The 17,018-nt window shown below is 30.3% G+C and overlaps 2 protein-coding genes across 10 annotated transcripts; one reads left to right on the plus strand and one right to left on the minus strand.

Moving 5' to 3' along the window:
* The first annotated feature begins 4,836 nt into the window (after positions 1–4,836).
* On the plus strand, positions 4,837–15,731 carry LOC114187160. Of its 9 annotated transcripts, XM_028075310.1 has the most exons (12): positions 4,837–5,596; positions 5,675–5,805; positions 5,904–5,943; positions 10,378–10,619; positions 13,166–13,292; positions 13,556–13,848; positions 13,929–14,179; positions 14,273–14,485; positions 14,574–14,666; positions 14,743–14,844; positions 14,928–15,278; positions 15,521–15,731. In XM_028075310.1, the coding sequence occupies exons 6-12, from the start codon at positions 13,617–13,619 to the stop codon at positions 15,521–15,523; spliced, it is 1,245 nt and encodes a 414-aa protein (XP_027931111.1). In that variant the 5' UTR covers positions 4,837–5,596; positions 5,675–5,805; positions 5,904–5,943; positions 10,378–10,619; positions 13,166–13,292; positions 13,556–13,616; the 3' UTR covers positions 15,524–15,731. The 9 variants fall into 9 exon arrangements, 7 of the variants coding, with proteins under 7 accessions (XP_027931111.1, XP_027931113.1, XP_027931115.1 ...); XM_028075312.1 differs by lacking the exon at positions 10,378–10,619; XM_028075314.1 differs by lacking the exon at positions 10,378–10,619 and having other exon boundaries at positions 13,169–13,292.
* Positions 12,174–12,570, minus strand: LOC114187161 (peptidyl-prolyl cis-trans isomerase FKBP20-1-like; the record flags this gene model as incomplete). Its single annotated transcript, XM_028075316.1, has 2 exons — positions 12,174–12,353; positions 12,433–12,570. Coding segments are annotated over 2 exons (300 nt in total), but the record flags the coding sequence as incomplete, so codon positions are not given.
* Positions 15,732–17,018: the final 1,287 nt, after the last annotated feature.

Raw genomic sequence — 17,018 nt, forward strand, 5'->3', positions numbered from 1 at the left:
TAGAATTCTATTAGAAACATCTATCTATCTATCTAGAAATTCTCTTTAGAAATTTTCTTGTCCTCTCTAAAAATCTAACTCCATCTTTCCTTTTTTTTTTCAAGATTCAAGCATACCTTTGTATTCCTAGCATCAAGAGTAATATTCTTGACCTATCAATTTCTCAAATAAAATAAGTTCATTTTTTCCTATTTTTGACTCAAATTTGATCTTGATTGATTTAGAAAGTTTCATCGTTTTTCTTGTTCTGTTGTAATTCTACAAATATGCTTAGATAATTCATCTAAGCTCTGTTTGTATTTTAGCACATCTTGTGAGACGTAGAAAGTAAAAATAGTTTAAACATAACATTTCAAAAGAGGCAAGGAAAGTTAGTTTTAGTTTCTTGCTTGTGATAATTGTTGAGAATCGTAACTTTGAATTATTTGATTAGAAGATGCTTGGCGGATCTTGACGAATAATGTTGGGGAGCCAAAAAATACGTTCAAAATTTATATATTTAATTACTCTCACAAATACAACAAAAATGAATACAAAATTTAGCATAACTAAAACTATAAAATAAATCACATATATTTGAAGGATTGTCCTTCACTCTCGCTCTTTCATATTTTTTAACTCATAAATAATTAAATCATAACTAACATTTTAACTATTTATTTTTCAATGTAAATAACAACAAAAAAATTAACCTTACCAAAGATTAACATAATTCAAACATGTTAATAAATCTTCAAATATGGACGGTTAGGAGCATCAACAACAATTTTTTTTTTAACGTTGTATTTCATATAGCCCCAATTTTAAATAAGTTTTTATACTTTCATTTCTTTTACTCATTACATATTCTCATATTTGAAAACATTTTCTTGAATCATGTTTCAATGAATTAATATGAACTTCTCATATGTAATTCTTTTAACATTAAGAAAGGCTCCTCTAATTGCACAACTAAATCATTAGCAATATGTTTTAAAATATGTTAAGAAGTTGAACTTGTTGTCTCATCCTCATTCATAACTTTCCTTTTATTACTTCTAAGAAAATAATCTATTATTTTATTATTCATCTATATACTTTTTATCTTTTAAAAAGAAAAGTTGAAGACTATAAAATAACTTATCATAATTTAATACAAAAATTGAGAGACGTCATTACTAAAAAAATCTATAATTATAAAACACAAATAAAAATCGGTTATGAAAAGATACATTATACATAATTTTTCTTTTATATTCATAAAAAAATAAATATACATAAACTAAAAAAAAATATTAAAGTAATATTTTACGATCAAGTAAGACAAGAAAAATGTATTTTTTTTCAAGAATGAAACAAAAATAATAAAAAATGAATGAAAATAATAAATTTGTGTCTAACTTGATTTTTTTTTTCTTAAAAACAAAAAAAAATGACTAAAAAAATGCCTAATTTATATATTACATTTAATTTTTAGTATATATTACATTAGTTTAAAAAGTTTCAAAAACTTTGGGGGGCCATGGTGAACCCTGCTCCTTCCTAAATCCACCGATGCTTGATTGAGTTGTTGGACTGATTAGATGTGTGAAATTTGGTGCTTAGATGTGGGTATGAATGATTATTGTTTTCTCAATTTCGGAAACTGGATGTGAGAATTGGGGTTTCAACATCTATATGAAGTATACCATTTTTACAAAGAAAATAGAGAAAAAAGTAAAATGTAATAGAAATAAACAAATACAAAAACTATATTATACTATTTATTATATGAATTGAAAGAAAAAAAAAATATATATATATATATATATATATATATATATATATATATATATATATATATATATATATATATATATATATATATATAAAATTTGAAATACAAGGTTTCTCAGGACTTTGTTGAAAAATACTTGTTTTTTTTAAAGAAATATTTGTATTGATTCATTACAAACTATGTCTACTTCTTTTTCACCAATTTATAAAAAAGTTCACTAATTTATATCATTACACACTGTTTTTTATATTACTCCATAATACAATTTAATTATAGTTTATTTTGTGGATACTATTTAACCTGGTTTCAATTTTAATTAAAATATATGGATATTTGTATGAGTGTGTAATACTTGATATTTTAATTTCAACCTAACAAATATGAATCTTTTACTAAGTAATTTGCAAAACTTGTTTTAACTTTTATTTGGTCGTTAGTTTTGTGTTGTTGTTTACTCATTTGTACTCTTTTCTATATAGTTATTTGATCTTTATCTAATTATTGCCAGATATGTATAGTTATAGTTTCTTTATTAATAATTAACATTGAAGGAAAAAATAATAATATTGAATCATTGATAATATATAAACCCCAAGTGAAAACAAAAACATAAAACTTTCATCAACAACTCAACCATATAATACAAATTGGTCTCTAGATGATGATTAAATTAGTAAAAAAAAGTTTACATGGAAATAAGATGGAATAAGTTAAATCACATAAGGTAAACAAACATGTACCCATAGTAACCAAGTGCAGAACAAAAACATAAAAATTTTATCAACAATTGAACCACGTAATACAAATTGATCTCGTAAGAGATGATCATAAAAAGTAAAAGAAAATTAGATAAGATTAAGAAAAAAAATAAAAATATCATAACAAATATAAAGTAAGATTAAGAAAAAGAAAACAATAACATTACAAATCCAAAAGAACCCAACAAATATACTCTTCAATATGCTTAACTCCGCAAAAAAAAAAAAAAAAAAAACACAACCCAAAAGTTAAGAATGGCAAGGATATATTAGAACGAATATACGAGAAAAAAAATAGGTTCAAGAAAACCAAACATTTAGGACTATAGTTACCGGACAAATAGCCATGGTCCCCATTTCTTTTTTTTATATATATTTATGTAAATTGATATATAATTAATATACTTAATATATTTTGTTGTATAAATATTCTTGCTTTCATCTATTTAGGATCAATTTTTCAAGTGCAAAGTATTTTTTTTTTCATTGTTGTCTCTTTACAAAGTCGGTTTAAGGATAAAGTAAATAAAACACTGGTTTAGACTTTCAGAAAAAAGAAGGCCTCAACATTTTTTTTATTACTAATATTTCTTTATTAAATTAATTATAAATTATGTTTAAGAAAAAAACACTTCATATTTTTTTCTGTAATAATATACCTCTATTAAATTAATTATAAAATTATGTTTAAGAAATAAAAAAAGGTCTAAACAAAATATTTTATTACTAATATATCTCTATTAAATTAACTATAAGTTTATATTTGTGAATAAAATTCAATTAACTTATTATTAGTATATGTTAATTTGTCTTGGTATTAATAACGATAATTAATGCGTTAAAATTTTTAGTTAGTAAATTATAATTTTGTTTAGGAAAGAAAAAATAATTAGTTATCTTTATTATCTTATAATGAATCAGGATTCTATTTTCTTCTTCTTCTTTTTTTCCTTTTTATCTCTTTGTGACTATCTTGCCTCTAGTTACTTTATTCTCTTCTAAAAGTCATTTTTTTTAGGGTTTTGACATATTACATTTCTTGAATCTTATATTGTTCGTGTGTACCAATTTTTTCATCCTCATTTACAGTTAGTATGTTTTTTTATTTCGATTTGTGTTGTTATTGTTTTTATTCTGTTTTGGATTTGTATAGAATTATAAATGCATTTCTTTTGCCCAATTTTGTTTTTCGCTACTTTTCAACTTACGAGTTTCCAGAGTTTTTTGTATATATCTTGACGAAAAATTGATTTTTTTCTACAAAATATTAATTAGATTCGAGTTTAGTCATCTCAATTTATTGAGTAATGATTTACAATCAAAAGATATGTGTTTTAATGAAACTATTGAACAATTAAAAGGTCTTCTTTCATTTCTTATAATTGTCCAGAGAAATTGGAATTGTAAATGCATTGATTTCTGCAAAGGAAATTGCTTTTGAAATGAATATAAAATCTAAGCTTCGTAAAAAATGTATTAGAGGTAGAAAGAAACAATTTGACAAAAACGTTGAGAATGAAATTGTAAAATCTTTTCAATAATCAATTAGAGTTGATTACTTTTTGTATGCAATTACCACACTTCAAAGTATATTTCAACAATTTAAAATATGTGAAGATATTTTTGGTTTTTTTTATTTAGTGTTAAAAAATTAAAGTTACTAGATTGTACATTTTTGAAAGAAAAATGCTTAAATCTTGAAAAATCTTTAAAATGTGATAATTTGTTGGATATTAATGAATTTGATTTATTTTCAAAATTAAATATACAAGAGAAATTATGTTTGGAAAATGATAGACCAATTGACATTCTTAGTTATATAAAGAGAATATGTTTTTTTTTTTCAAATGCATATATAACTTATAGAATAATGTTAACATTTTGATGTTAGTTACTTTTGAGAGGAGTTTCTTAAAACTAAAAGATAATACAAATTTATTTAAGATCAACTATGTTTGAAGAAAAATGATATGAATTAGTCTTATTATTTATTGAAAAGAAATGTTAAATAGAATTAATTGTCACAATTTAATAATTATTTTGCATAAAAAAATTCAAAAAATAAATTTTTAAGTTTGCATCGGCTCTTTCAAACTCTTGAACCGGCCCTTAAGAGGTGAACTTGGATTACTAAAAAAGTGCATTAATTTAACTTTGTTGTTTCTTTTATTAGTGAAGTAACTTGATTTCTTTCAGAGAATGATCAGACATTAATTTCACAAGACACAAATAAATAAGATGACTCAGAACTCAAACTTTTATTGATAATTATATATATATATATATATATATATAGACACTACAAAAAAAAGAATATATAGCATGAGTCATTTTATGGAGGTTAAAAAGACCTCCACAAATAAAAATCATATAAACTGATTATGATAAATTTTCTAAAAGCTAATAATAGTGGAGGTTTTCTATTTTTTTTAGGAGGTTTACGATCTCCGCAAATTACGACACATTCTTCTCTGAAGTAAAACACATTCTTCTCTGAAGTAAATGAAATTTTCCAAGTGAAAGCTAAGTTAACACTGCCATAAGTTCACAGTGCGGAAACCTCATCCAATTGAAAACCTAAGTCGACCAATTGAAACCATGTCGTAGCTCCGTCGCGCTACACCGTCTTCGTCGCATCGTCGCGCCCATCTCCGTCGCGCTGCGCCGTCTTCGCCCATCTTCGTCGCGCTGCGCCGTCTTCGACCATCTCCGTCGCGCTGCGCCGTCTTCGCCCATCTCCGTCGCGCTGCACCGTCTTCGCCCATCTCCGTCACGCTGCGCCGTCTTCGCCCATCTCCGTCGCGCTGCGCCGTCTTCGTCGCGCAGTCTTCGTCGCGCAGTCTCTGTCGCGGCGTCTCCGTCGCGCACTCTCCCTTACGCCGTCTCTGTCGCGCAATCTCTATCGCGCCGTCTTCGTCGCGCCATCTCTATCGGCCTTCTCTTCTTCGCTTCATCTCGGTCGCGCTTTCTCCGTTTCCCGTCTCCGTCGCGTCATCATCCCGGTTAGCCTCTGTGGTAGCCTCTTTCGTTACGCCCTCTCCTTCACTCTGGCCCTCCATCACATTCAGTGGCTTCTTTACAGGTACACCTGGAAATTTGGATTGTGATAAACCTTTGAATTGCCTGTGTGAAGAGTTCAATTTCTTTTACTGTGACGTAGGAATCATAAGTATCATCTAGAAGAGAGATACAACCAATCAATTTGCTCTCTATCTTTCTTGCAATACTATATTAAGCTTTGTAAGTCATGGTCACTGACCACAAATAACACTCAACTACCCTATCTCTTGCGTAAGACACCTTTGTCGCACTATCTCTTGTCCAATGCTTTCTGAGAGTATCACTTATGGTCAATTAATGTGTTTCTTCACTTTTGTTTTTACTTGCAGCTGTCAATGGACTCATTAATTAATCTCAACTAGCATCCTGGTTTTATTCTCTCTCTTTATTCATTTGTCATTTGTCATGTTTATGTTGCCTATATTATTAAAACTAGCATTATTTGTGTAGCCTACATTGAAGAACAACTACCATCTGTGTTTTTAGTCTTGTCTTTATTCTGCAGAAAATTTAAAAACTGTTCTAAAGTATATCCTAATACTAAAACTTACAAAACATTATTATAACAATGCTAACAAACCTAAATTTTCCTTTAGAAACTATTCTTAAAATTATCTACTCTCTAGAATTATAACAGCAAAATAAAAAAGTGCACTTATGAAAAAAAAATACCAAAACTAAAACTGCAGCAAAACTCCAATCATAAAAAAAGTGTGCCGTACATTTCCTATAGAATATAATTTACTTTTTTAATAGTCTTTTTATAATACATTATGTGTATCTTTATTAGTATCTCCTTTCAATTTTAGAGCACATTATCATTTTGATCATTATTCTTCCTACATGCATAATGGACTTCAACTTAATAATTGGTTCTCAAATTTTATTTTCTTTGTACCGATTTAAATTGGTTATATGTAACATTTCAAATGAGAAATTCTTTATTAGTGAGAAAATGAAATAAAATTTGTAAATAAAGATTAAAATGAAAGGGTTACATATTTATTTATTGGTGAACCATATTTCTTATATTCTTCTATGCTTTATAAGTGTTTGTGTATTTTATAAAATACTCATTGCCATTTTGTTTAGGTATCTATTCCAATGGATAAATCTTGGATTGTTAAGCCTCGGAATACAATTGAATACTCAATTGGTTTAAAAAAATTCTTAGATTTTGCTTTTGAAAATGGGGCTGTTGGAGATACAATTAAATGCCCATGTCCTAAATGTGGGTTTATGAAATGGCAAACTAGAGGCGTAGTTGAGGAGCACTTGATTTTAAAAGCATTTCCCAAAAATTATGTTATATGGAATCTTCATGGTGAGAAACAAATAGAAGATATTTCTAGTAATGAAGATGATATACAAGAGGCATTTCATTATGAAAATCCAATGGAAACAATGATCAATGAAGCATTTGGGCACTATAGGCAAGAAGGTACTAATCTAGGCAAAACACAACCATTGGGTGTAGATGATGTTTTGAATGAAAGGCCAAAGGAGTATCATAATGAGTTTATTGATTTTCTCAATGATGGAAATCAAACATTGTGTGACGGGAACAAGTACACAAAATTAGAGTTTGTAATCAAATTATATCACATCAAGGTTTTGTGTGGATTAAGTGACAAGGAAATGACTATGATCCTAGATTTGTTAAAAGATGCATTTAATGAAGCAAACTTGCCTCTTTCTTTTTATGAGGCTAAGAAAACCATCAACAAACTTGGTCTTAGTTATACCAAAATAGATGCATGTCCGAATGATTGTATGTTATATTTAAGAGATGATGAAAAAGATTTGCAAACATGCAAACATTGCGGTACATCTAGATGGAACCCAAAGAAGAAAAAAAAACAACCTGCAAAAGTTTTGCGTTACTTTCCATTGAAACCAAGATTGCAAAGATTGTTTATGTGTTCTAAGACTGCAGAGCATATGAGATGGCATTCTTTAGAGAACAAAGATGGGTTCATAAGGCATCCAAGGGACGGTGAGGCATGGAAAACATTTAGTTTATTGCATCCTGAGTTTGCTTCTGATCCTCGAAATGTTCGTTTAGGCCTTGCTAGTGATGGTTTTAATCCTTTTGGTACTATGAGTTCTACTTATAGTATTTGGCCAGTGTTTTTAATTCCATACAATCTTCCACCATGGATATGTATGAAGCACACTTCATTGATCCTATCCATGATCATTCCAGGCAAGCAAATGCCAGGAAATAATATTGATGTGTACTTACAACCCCTTGTGGATGAGTTACGTGAGCTATGGAATGATGGTGTGGAGACCTTTGATTCTTCATTGAATGAAACTTTTAGGATGCGAGTAGCTCTTATGTGGACAATTAGTGACTTTCCTGGCCTAGGCATTTTATCTGGTTGGAACACACACACAGGTTTAGCTTGCCCTACTTGTAACTTTGATGCAATACCTTGTCGTCTTCCTTATAGTAAGAAGTGGTGTTTTATGGGGCATCGTCGCTTTTTGAGTAGAAACCATAGATTCAGATTGAATCGTGTTCGCTTTGATGGAAACACTGAAACAAGGAATCCACCACTAAAATTATCAGGATCTGACATTTTTAGGCAAGTTGAAAATATTAATGTTACATTTGGGAGAGGAGTAATTTTGGATGGTAGAGGAAAAAGATCTAGAGAAGAAGTTAAACAATGGAAAAAAAGAAGCATTTTCTTTGAACTTCCGTATTGGGAGTCTAATTTGTTACGCCATAATTTAGATTTCATGCATATTGAAAAAAATGTATTTGACAATTTGGTATATACTTTGTTAAATGAAAAGCCTAAATCCAAAGACAATGTAAATGCTAGGAAAGATTTAAAGGAAATGGGCATAAGAGAGGATCTTTGGCCAGATGATAATGGAAGATATCACCTTGCTTTGTTTTCACTAACTCGTGATACCAAAAAGTTGTTTCTCAAAACTTTGAAAAATGTTATAGTACCGGATGGTTACTCAAGTAACATTTCTAGATGTGTTGATGAGGTGCAACAAAAAATATTTGGGCTAAAAAGTCACGATTGCCATATTATTATGGAGCAATTACTACCGCTGGCAATACGTAATTTGTTACCAAACCATGTCACTGCAACCTTGGTGGAGTTTTGCTCATTTTTTAAAGTCCTTTGTAGTAAAAGTTTAAATCCACAAGAACTTGAAATGCTTCAAGATCGCATTGTGCTAACACTTTGCCACTTAGAGATGTTATTCCCACCATCATTCTTCACAATTATGGTTCATTTAACTGTCCATCTGGTAGAGGAAGCAAAACTTGGAGGTCCAGTTCATTATCGATATATGTATCCTATAGAAAGGTAATGCTTAGTACTTTTAGATTAAGGTATCATTATCATAAATATCCAAGTTGTTTACTATAATTATTTCTCATTATTATAGGGAATTAGGTCATTTAAAGACCTTTGTACGAAACAAGGCAAAACCAGAAGGTTCTATAGCTGAGGGATACTTAGCTGAAGAGTCTCTTACCTTTTGTTCTAGATACATTGAAGATATAGAGACAAGGTTCAATAGACCAAGACGTGTTTGTGATAAAACAGGTGATAATGTGCCTTTTCTGTCATCTATCTTCCCACAAGGTGGGAAGCCAGTAGGAGGTTCCTCGAATTTTACTTTAACTCAGATGCAAAAACTACAAGCCCATCGATATGTGCTTTTAAATTGTCCAATAGTCACACCATTTGTTGAGTGAGTAATCTACATTAAGTGTGTGATTTGTATTTAAACTAATTAAATTATATTAGTCATGTTGTTTGATTATATATGTAGTGAATTTAGACAACTAATAAAAAGAAGTTCAAAGGGAAGGCAACCTTCAACCACTGAGATCGAAACTAGAGTGTTTAAAGAGTTTGTTGATTGGTTTCAAAGGCGGGTAGGTTATCAAATAGTACACTTTCTGTTATTTACTATGTTTTCTTTCAATTATGGCTAACATAACTTCTTTATTTAGATTATGAATCCAGAAACAACAAATACAATGTCTAATGACTTAAAGTTTCTAGCACGAGGTCCATTGGAAAATGCTAACAGATTTACTGCGTACAACATCAATGGGTTTAAATTTCGAACATTGACTCGAGATGAGGGATTGAGAACACAAAATAGTGGTGTGTTTTTAACATCTAATACAACTTGTGTATCAAGCAGTGTTGACAGGAACTTAAGGCAAGTGGACTTATCCTATTATGGAAAGTTGGAGGATATCATTGAGCTTAATTATTATGGTCAATTCAAAGTTGTTCTTTTCAAGTGTAAGTGGGCAGATACTACACGAGAAAGAGGATATAAAAAGGATCAATGGAATTTTAATTGTGTTAACTTTGATAGACTAATTCATATTGGAGATCGTGAAGAACATGAACCTTATATTTTGGCATCTCAAGCACAAATGGTATATTATGTAGATGATGTGGTCAATAAAGGATGGAGTGTTGTTGTGCATTTAAAGCCAAGAGATTTGTATGAAATGGGAGAAATAGTAGAAGAGGTATATGAAAATGAGCCATACCAAGATCAAGAGCTAGAGAAATTTTATAGTAATGACAATGAATATGTGCAATTGGCTACAAACCATTTAGATGGTGATATCCCTGACTCAAATGTATGAGTTGAAAAAATAATTAGTAATAAATTTTATCTTAAAGGTAATATTTTTTATATTCAAAGTTATTTTCAATGCATGTATACTTGACTCATGTTTGATTTCTTAATGTTATTTTCTTAAGGTGATTATATGTTGCTTCCTCTTATCAATTTCAGGTTAGGAAGGACATATATATAAAGAACCTATAATAAAAAGTGTACTCTTTATTCTCTGGTTCTCTTTCTTCTCTAGTTCTCTTTCTTCTCTGGTTCTCTTCACAGGTTATAACTTATATATAGTTTCTTGCACTTCATTAAATGCATTCTGGTTGTGAATTTTAACTATCTAAAGCATTTTTTTTCATCTGTTAGGTCTGACCTTGTTGTGAACTTACCAATTGTTCTGATCTAAGTGCACCGTAAGTGAAATGGTTCACTCCTAAAGAAGTATTTATTAATTTCCTATAAATTGCAGTGCTTTTATGTTATCCATCATGATTTTTTCTGTAAATGATGTTGAAACTGAAACTGAAACTGAAACTAAAAATAGACATGCTGTAAATGATTTTTTCTGTTACAGTCACTTGGTACTTTCATCAAGTGAATCATCAAATTCTATAAGCTGTGGCAGTGTTCCCTTCAAGTGAGGTAGGTCTACACCATGCAGCAGAGTGATGAGATCAAATTATATATATTGTGAACTTTGCCACACAAACATTACCAAAATAATTGAATATCAAATTAGGATAGTGGTTCCACACAAGAATGCATAGCAGATAGTGACCGAAATTTGGCTTAGAAAAATCATAGGTACTGTATGATTTGTGTTGACTGCCACACCTTTTTCAAATTTGTCTCAAGGGAAATTATTGTTAGAGATATTAATAGATTCCACCATTTTAAAGATGGCTCATGTTCCTGTGGTGATTACTGGTAATATCATCATCATCCATTCCCAGTTTCATAAGATACGTAGATTCTTTATCTTTACTACTGCAATTGTTTCATGACTATAGTCACTATTGAAACACTGTTTCAATAGGTGCTAGCCAAGCAAGCAAGCCATAACACAGCAGTGGTGAATATTTCTTAGCCCTTGGTTCTGATAATAGTGATTGTGCCTCTTCCCTGTGTGTGAATTCTAGTAAGGGCCACCACTGCTTTCCCTGCTAGCCATAACACATCCAAAAAGAAAGAAAAGAAAATTGAAGAGGAAAAGAGTAGTTAGAGAAAAAAAAAAGCATTACAGAGTGAACAAAAAAACTATTTCATTATTTTAGTGTTACTGTTAGCATTGTTAGAACAAGACATCAAAAGTTAAAATCTGTAAATTGATTTTAACTGAGAGAAACTTAATGTTTGTTACCTTTTTATTTTCTTCTATTAAAAGTATTTATAGGAGAGTTTATGCAAACAAGACCATAGTTTTCTATTACTGTACCATTTGTTTGATTATTAGTAATATGCTATGAATGCTATGAATCTTGGTAATATGCTATAACCAAAACAACTTATCAGTCTGGTTTACCAAGTTATGATTAATTGGAGCACAAAAATTTGATTACTTTTCTGTGGTAGACTTATGCATGGATGCTATTGTAATACTGCAGCTACAAACTTCCACTGGTAATTTCTCTTGATTGTGCTTGTTTTTGTCTTTGTTATTGTCAATTTTAGTTAAGTAGAATCCTTGTTCTCGACCTATAGAAAGTAGTTAATTGCTTCATGTTGAACACAAGTGTTGGTCTCACACAGAGATAAACTAGATCAATATAAAAAAGTTGTTCTTTCAGATTGTTGTTCTCACACAAAGTTGTTCTCACACAAAGTTGTTCTTTCAGATCAATATAAAAACTAGATCACCCACACCACTGACTCTTCCAAATGTTGATGTTTCTTTTGGTATATCTTTCAGATTGTTTTCTCCTAGAGTGCTCATCTTAATATAAATGGAGCATAAATCTATCTCATCTACATTTTTTTATCATGTGTTACCTATATGATCTAGAATTGGATAGATTAGTCCAATTGGATAGATAAGTTTTCTTTATTGTTGTGGCATGAGAATAGTACTCTAGAGGAATATCTGGAGGAGATCCCGCACTGCCATATGCATATTCTGGCTTGCAAGTTATTTTTGCAACTTCTCCGACCTAGCAAGATTAGCAGATAAATATCAGGATCAAATCCATTATCTAAATACAGTTTCATCAAAAGTATGCTTTCTTAGACCTTCATGGTTTTGAATGCAATCTCCCAAGCCTTGATAACACTGCCCTTCCCAATCTCAAAAGAAAATATAGTGTTATCTTCATGTGTTGTGTCAAAAACTTCACTGGTATCAGCAAGTGTGCCTTCATAGTGAACTGATCAGCACAAAAAAACATTTAGATGAGAATCAGTAAAATCAAGCATTTCATGCAAACAAACTTCAAACACATCCAATTTAGAGAATTAAAACTTATGGTCAGATTAGATATACTTCATAGGCCAAAAAAGCTATCATATAAAAGGTCCACTTTTGAATATTGTCATTAGATACTCAACTAATATGTGACAGTGAAGCTACCATTCACATTCCATGAGCAGATTAAACACAATGACCAAATTGCATACATGCTCACTAAATAGAGATATTCTACATTGTTAGCCGTTATTAGGTTTCCCTATATTATACTTTGAATGATTATAAATAAAGGGTTTACAAGTGTGATTATACACTCAATTCACAATAACAGAATAACTCTATATCTAAATGGAAAACTCACCCTGAGCTAGAGACTAATCCAACCCACTGTATAATAGTCCAACATGATATCTCTATAACACTCTCAAATAGATGGGCCTTGACACAGAGATACTCGTGAAGATAATTACATTTTCACATATAAGGGGAAATTTTAACATTCAATTAAAATTTGAAACAGCTCCCCAAGTGAAGTCCTGTGTTCTTTCTTTGCTGCAGCAGTTGTTTCAGACAATTCAATAGCTGTTCCAAAGAGATATCTCTGGAGTGGACAAATTGCAGCACCATTTCCATTTGGTTCTGCACCTTCTATTGGCTTTCCACTGAGTGTTATTATCTGGAATTTGTAAGTCAGTGTAGCCTAAACCTCTCTGGCATAATGATATTCTGTTTCTATTCTATCCAAAGCAGCATTTTGTTTATATTATACCTTGTAACATGCAGACTAATTATTCGCACTCAAGAATTATAGTAGGGTGATAACCTTAGATTTTCTTGTTTTTTCTATTTCCATCTCTGTTATTATGTTAATGTATTTTCACTATGAACAACAAGTTGGTTCTATTATATGTGTACTTTTGTAATGACAAATTCATTGCATGTAAATAGGTTTGAGTTGAGGGTACTCACCCTTGGATTTCACTTGGATTTCTCATAAATATATGTAGCCATGCCAAAGGTGAAGCGTTTCCGAAATCCACAAAAATCATCACTTCAGCCTCCAACTAATTCTTTACCATCAACAAATCCTGCACCAACAAATGAAACCTCATCACACACTTCAATGAGTACAACACCACCAATAAATTCCTCATTACCCAATGAGAACTCACAACAACCTGAAACATCTACAAAACATGCTCGACGTGAATCTTCATCATATTGGACTGTTCATGCGATAGGTATATGTCATATTTATTTTTACATGACCATAATTTTTAAAATTTTACTTATGGTTAAGTAAGTTGTTTTATGGTTAAAGACTTAGAAGGAGTTATCAAGAAAATTAAGGTGAAGGTCAGAGAAGTAAATAACTTACCTCGTGGGAAACGCATCATTGTGGACTTTGATGAGTTAGGCATGGCAATTGGTGAAGGACAAGGCGTGCTTGCAGGATATTGTGGTACATTGGCAATTGATTGTAATTTGTTTCCGATTAATTTTGAAAGATGGTCTGGGAAAACAGGCATGCCTGACACTTACTTTTTGGAATGCTTTAAGGAAATATTACAGGTATATCTTTATGCATGTATGACCTTATATCTTTTGTAAATGTTACATTTACTCAAATGTTTACACACTAACTATGTCTTCTTTTTTCAAAAGCCTCGGTTTTGTTTTAAGACTGGTGAAGCTAGTGCACAACGGTATTGCAAGCTAACTCTTGGTAGGAAGTGGGCTGCACATAGGCAGAATTTATGGAATGAGTTCTATGATCCAACAAAAAGCAAAAATGAAATCATAAGTAATGTGCCAAATGGTATAGACAGAACTCAGTGGGCTCATTTTGTTACTTATCGTCTAAAACCGGAAACATTGGTACAAGTTACATTATTTTGAATGGTGTGAATTGTTTGTGTAGATATTTTTTTATTGTTGTGTGAACTTACAATTTTTTTGTTCATAGGAGATTTGTAAAAAGAATAGAGAAAATCGCAAAAAGCAAGTAATTCCTCATATCGGTGGTTCTAAACCTATGTCAAGAAGAAGACATGAGATGGTAATGATATTAGTTAACATGACACTATACTATTTTTTAATTTTTACTATTTAACTTAACTTCTCTTTTTATTTAGTTTTTGGAAACTGGACAGCTGCCTAGTCGGGGAAAGTTATACATTGATACTCATAAAAGAAAGGATGGGTCATTTGTAAATGATGCGGCAAAGGCTATATCGGTTAGTTGTACCATAATATGATATTTTCGTGCATTTTCCTTCAATGTTTAGCGTTTTCACTACATATTGTTGTATGTCTATAGGAACAAATTGAAGTGGGTTTGACTCAAAGCACTAATGATGAATCAGAGGTTTCCCCTAATGATGTTGTTGGTAAAGTGTTAGGCCCAGAGCATTCTGGGAGGGTGCGATGCATGGGTTTAGGAGCAGCTCCTACTAACTCATTTAGAAATACAAGATTTCGACTTTCAGATTTAAGCATTGCTTCATCTAGTGCTGCCACATCATCAACATCTTCTGATCAGTGGCAACAGAAGTACACTAATTTAGAATCCCAAATTCAAACCACCTTGGGTGCACTAAAAGCCTACATGATAATGAAGGAAGGAAAGATCCCTGATGAATTAATTGCCTTCTTTGATCCTCAACCACAAGTAAGTTATGTCCAGCCTTTGGAAACTAATTATCTTGGTACTTATTTGTGATGTGATTTTTGATACAAGAATTATACTGTCTCTGTGTGAGTTAATCATCGATACCAAATAATCATGATTTTTGTGCAGGTTAATGATTTAGTAATAAACTATTTTAGTATATGCATGTTGATTTCATGTTGGTTTCATGATTTGAGGTTGACTTCCTTCTTGCAGCTAATATTTATCTTTTATAATTTCAGTAAACAGGTGATGCAAATGAGCCTGAGTCTTCTATGGGTACAAGAGGATCATCTGGTGGTAGCAACATTTAGGATGTTGATGATGTTTTTTAGGTTGAAACCATTTTAATGTATTATGAACTTTGAGTAAGTATGGATTAAGTTGTCATTGTTTCAATTTAAATTGTTTTTATGTTAATATGTTGATTTTGAGAATCAAAAGTTCTAATGATATATATTTGAGCACTTTGGTTGAAGTATTTGATTGAAGTTTACAAAAAATATTGTTGATGTAAAAATATAAGTACCTCAAATGATGACATACATTGTCAAGTATAATAGGAAATTCTAATTACAAACAAAATATTTTTTTTTTATGAGATTTGAATAATGCTAGAAAAATACAGTATTAAATCTACAAATTAAATAATACAAACGAAACAGGTTAAAATTTTTACAGTATAATCCTCAAATTGAGGAGGGTATTAACCCCCACAAAAAAAATGAAAAATAGGAATTTTGGAATTAAATAGGTTTATGGAAATAAAGGAGGTTTTAAACCTCTACAAAATAATAGTCATGAATAGGAGAGGTTATAACCCTCCATTAAAAAACTTCCACAATATAAACATGATACCAGGGGTTATGGAAAACCTCCACAAATAACTTGTGGGGAACCTAACTGTGGAGGTTTGAAAAACCCCTGCAAATTATTTTGTGGAGGGTAAAAACCTCCACTAAACGAAATTAAAACCTCCACAATTTAGCTTTTTTTTTTAGTGAGATAAACAAGATCCCAAATTTTATATTTATATAAATTAGTATATAATTTAAATTATTTTTTAATTTAATATTTTTAATATATTTCGCACTCTTAAAATTTTTATACATTTATATAAAAAATTTAACGCTCCTAAAATATTTATAAAAAAAACCTCAAACAGAGACGAAGAAGAAGAGAAAGAGAAAGAAATCAATCTTATACATCAACCCATTCAATGTGTGTATTTCGTAGCATAACAAGATAAATATAAAATTACTATTTTGCAAAAGAAGATTTCAGATGATAAAATAACCTTATTTTTAGACGAGTATCAAAACAATAGACAGAGTTAGTTATGTAATTTTTGTAATGGTAGTTTTTCTTAAAAGTATAAGAAATTATTTAACTAATATTTAGAATGATAAGAAAACCCTTTTAAGCATACCATCATGAAAATGAGATAAAAATTAACTAAACATTTTAAAATAACAAGATATTGTATTAAAACATATTAATACTTATTTCACTTTAACGTATATATATATACTATTGACAATTTAATACTTTTTATCATAAAATCATTGACAATTTAATACTTTTTATCATAAAATCATTAGATCTAATAGAGTCACATAATTCCATCCAATAACTTAAAACTCAATTATCCAATCCAAGTCTAAAAGAACCACATCATTCACTATGTAGTATACTATAATTAATATGTTAATTATATCTTATTATCTTAAAGTGTAAATG

The sequence above is a fragment of the Vigna unguiculata genome, chromosome 6 (genome assembly GCF_004118075.2).
Source record: "Vigna unguiculata cultivar IT97K-499-35 chromosome 6, ASM411807v1, whole genome shotgun sequence".
In the NCBI taxonomy this organism is placed as follows: Eukaryota; Viridiplantae; Streptophyta; class Magnoliopsida; order Fabales; family Fabaceae; genus Vigna; species Vigna unguiculata.

Coding starts and splice junctions, on each gene's coding strand:
- LOC114187160 (XM_028075309.1), top strand. CDS start 6,679: ATGGATAAATCTTGGATTGTTAAGCCTCGGAATACAATTGAATACTCA.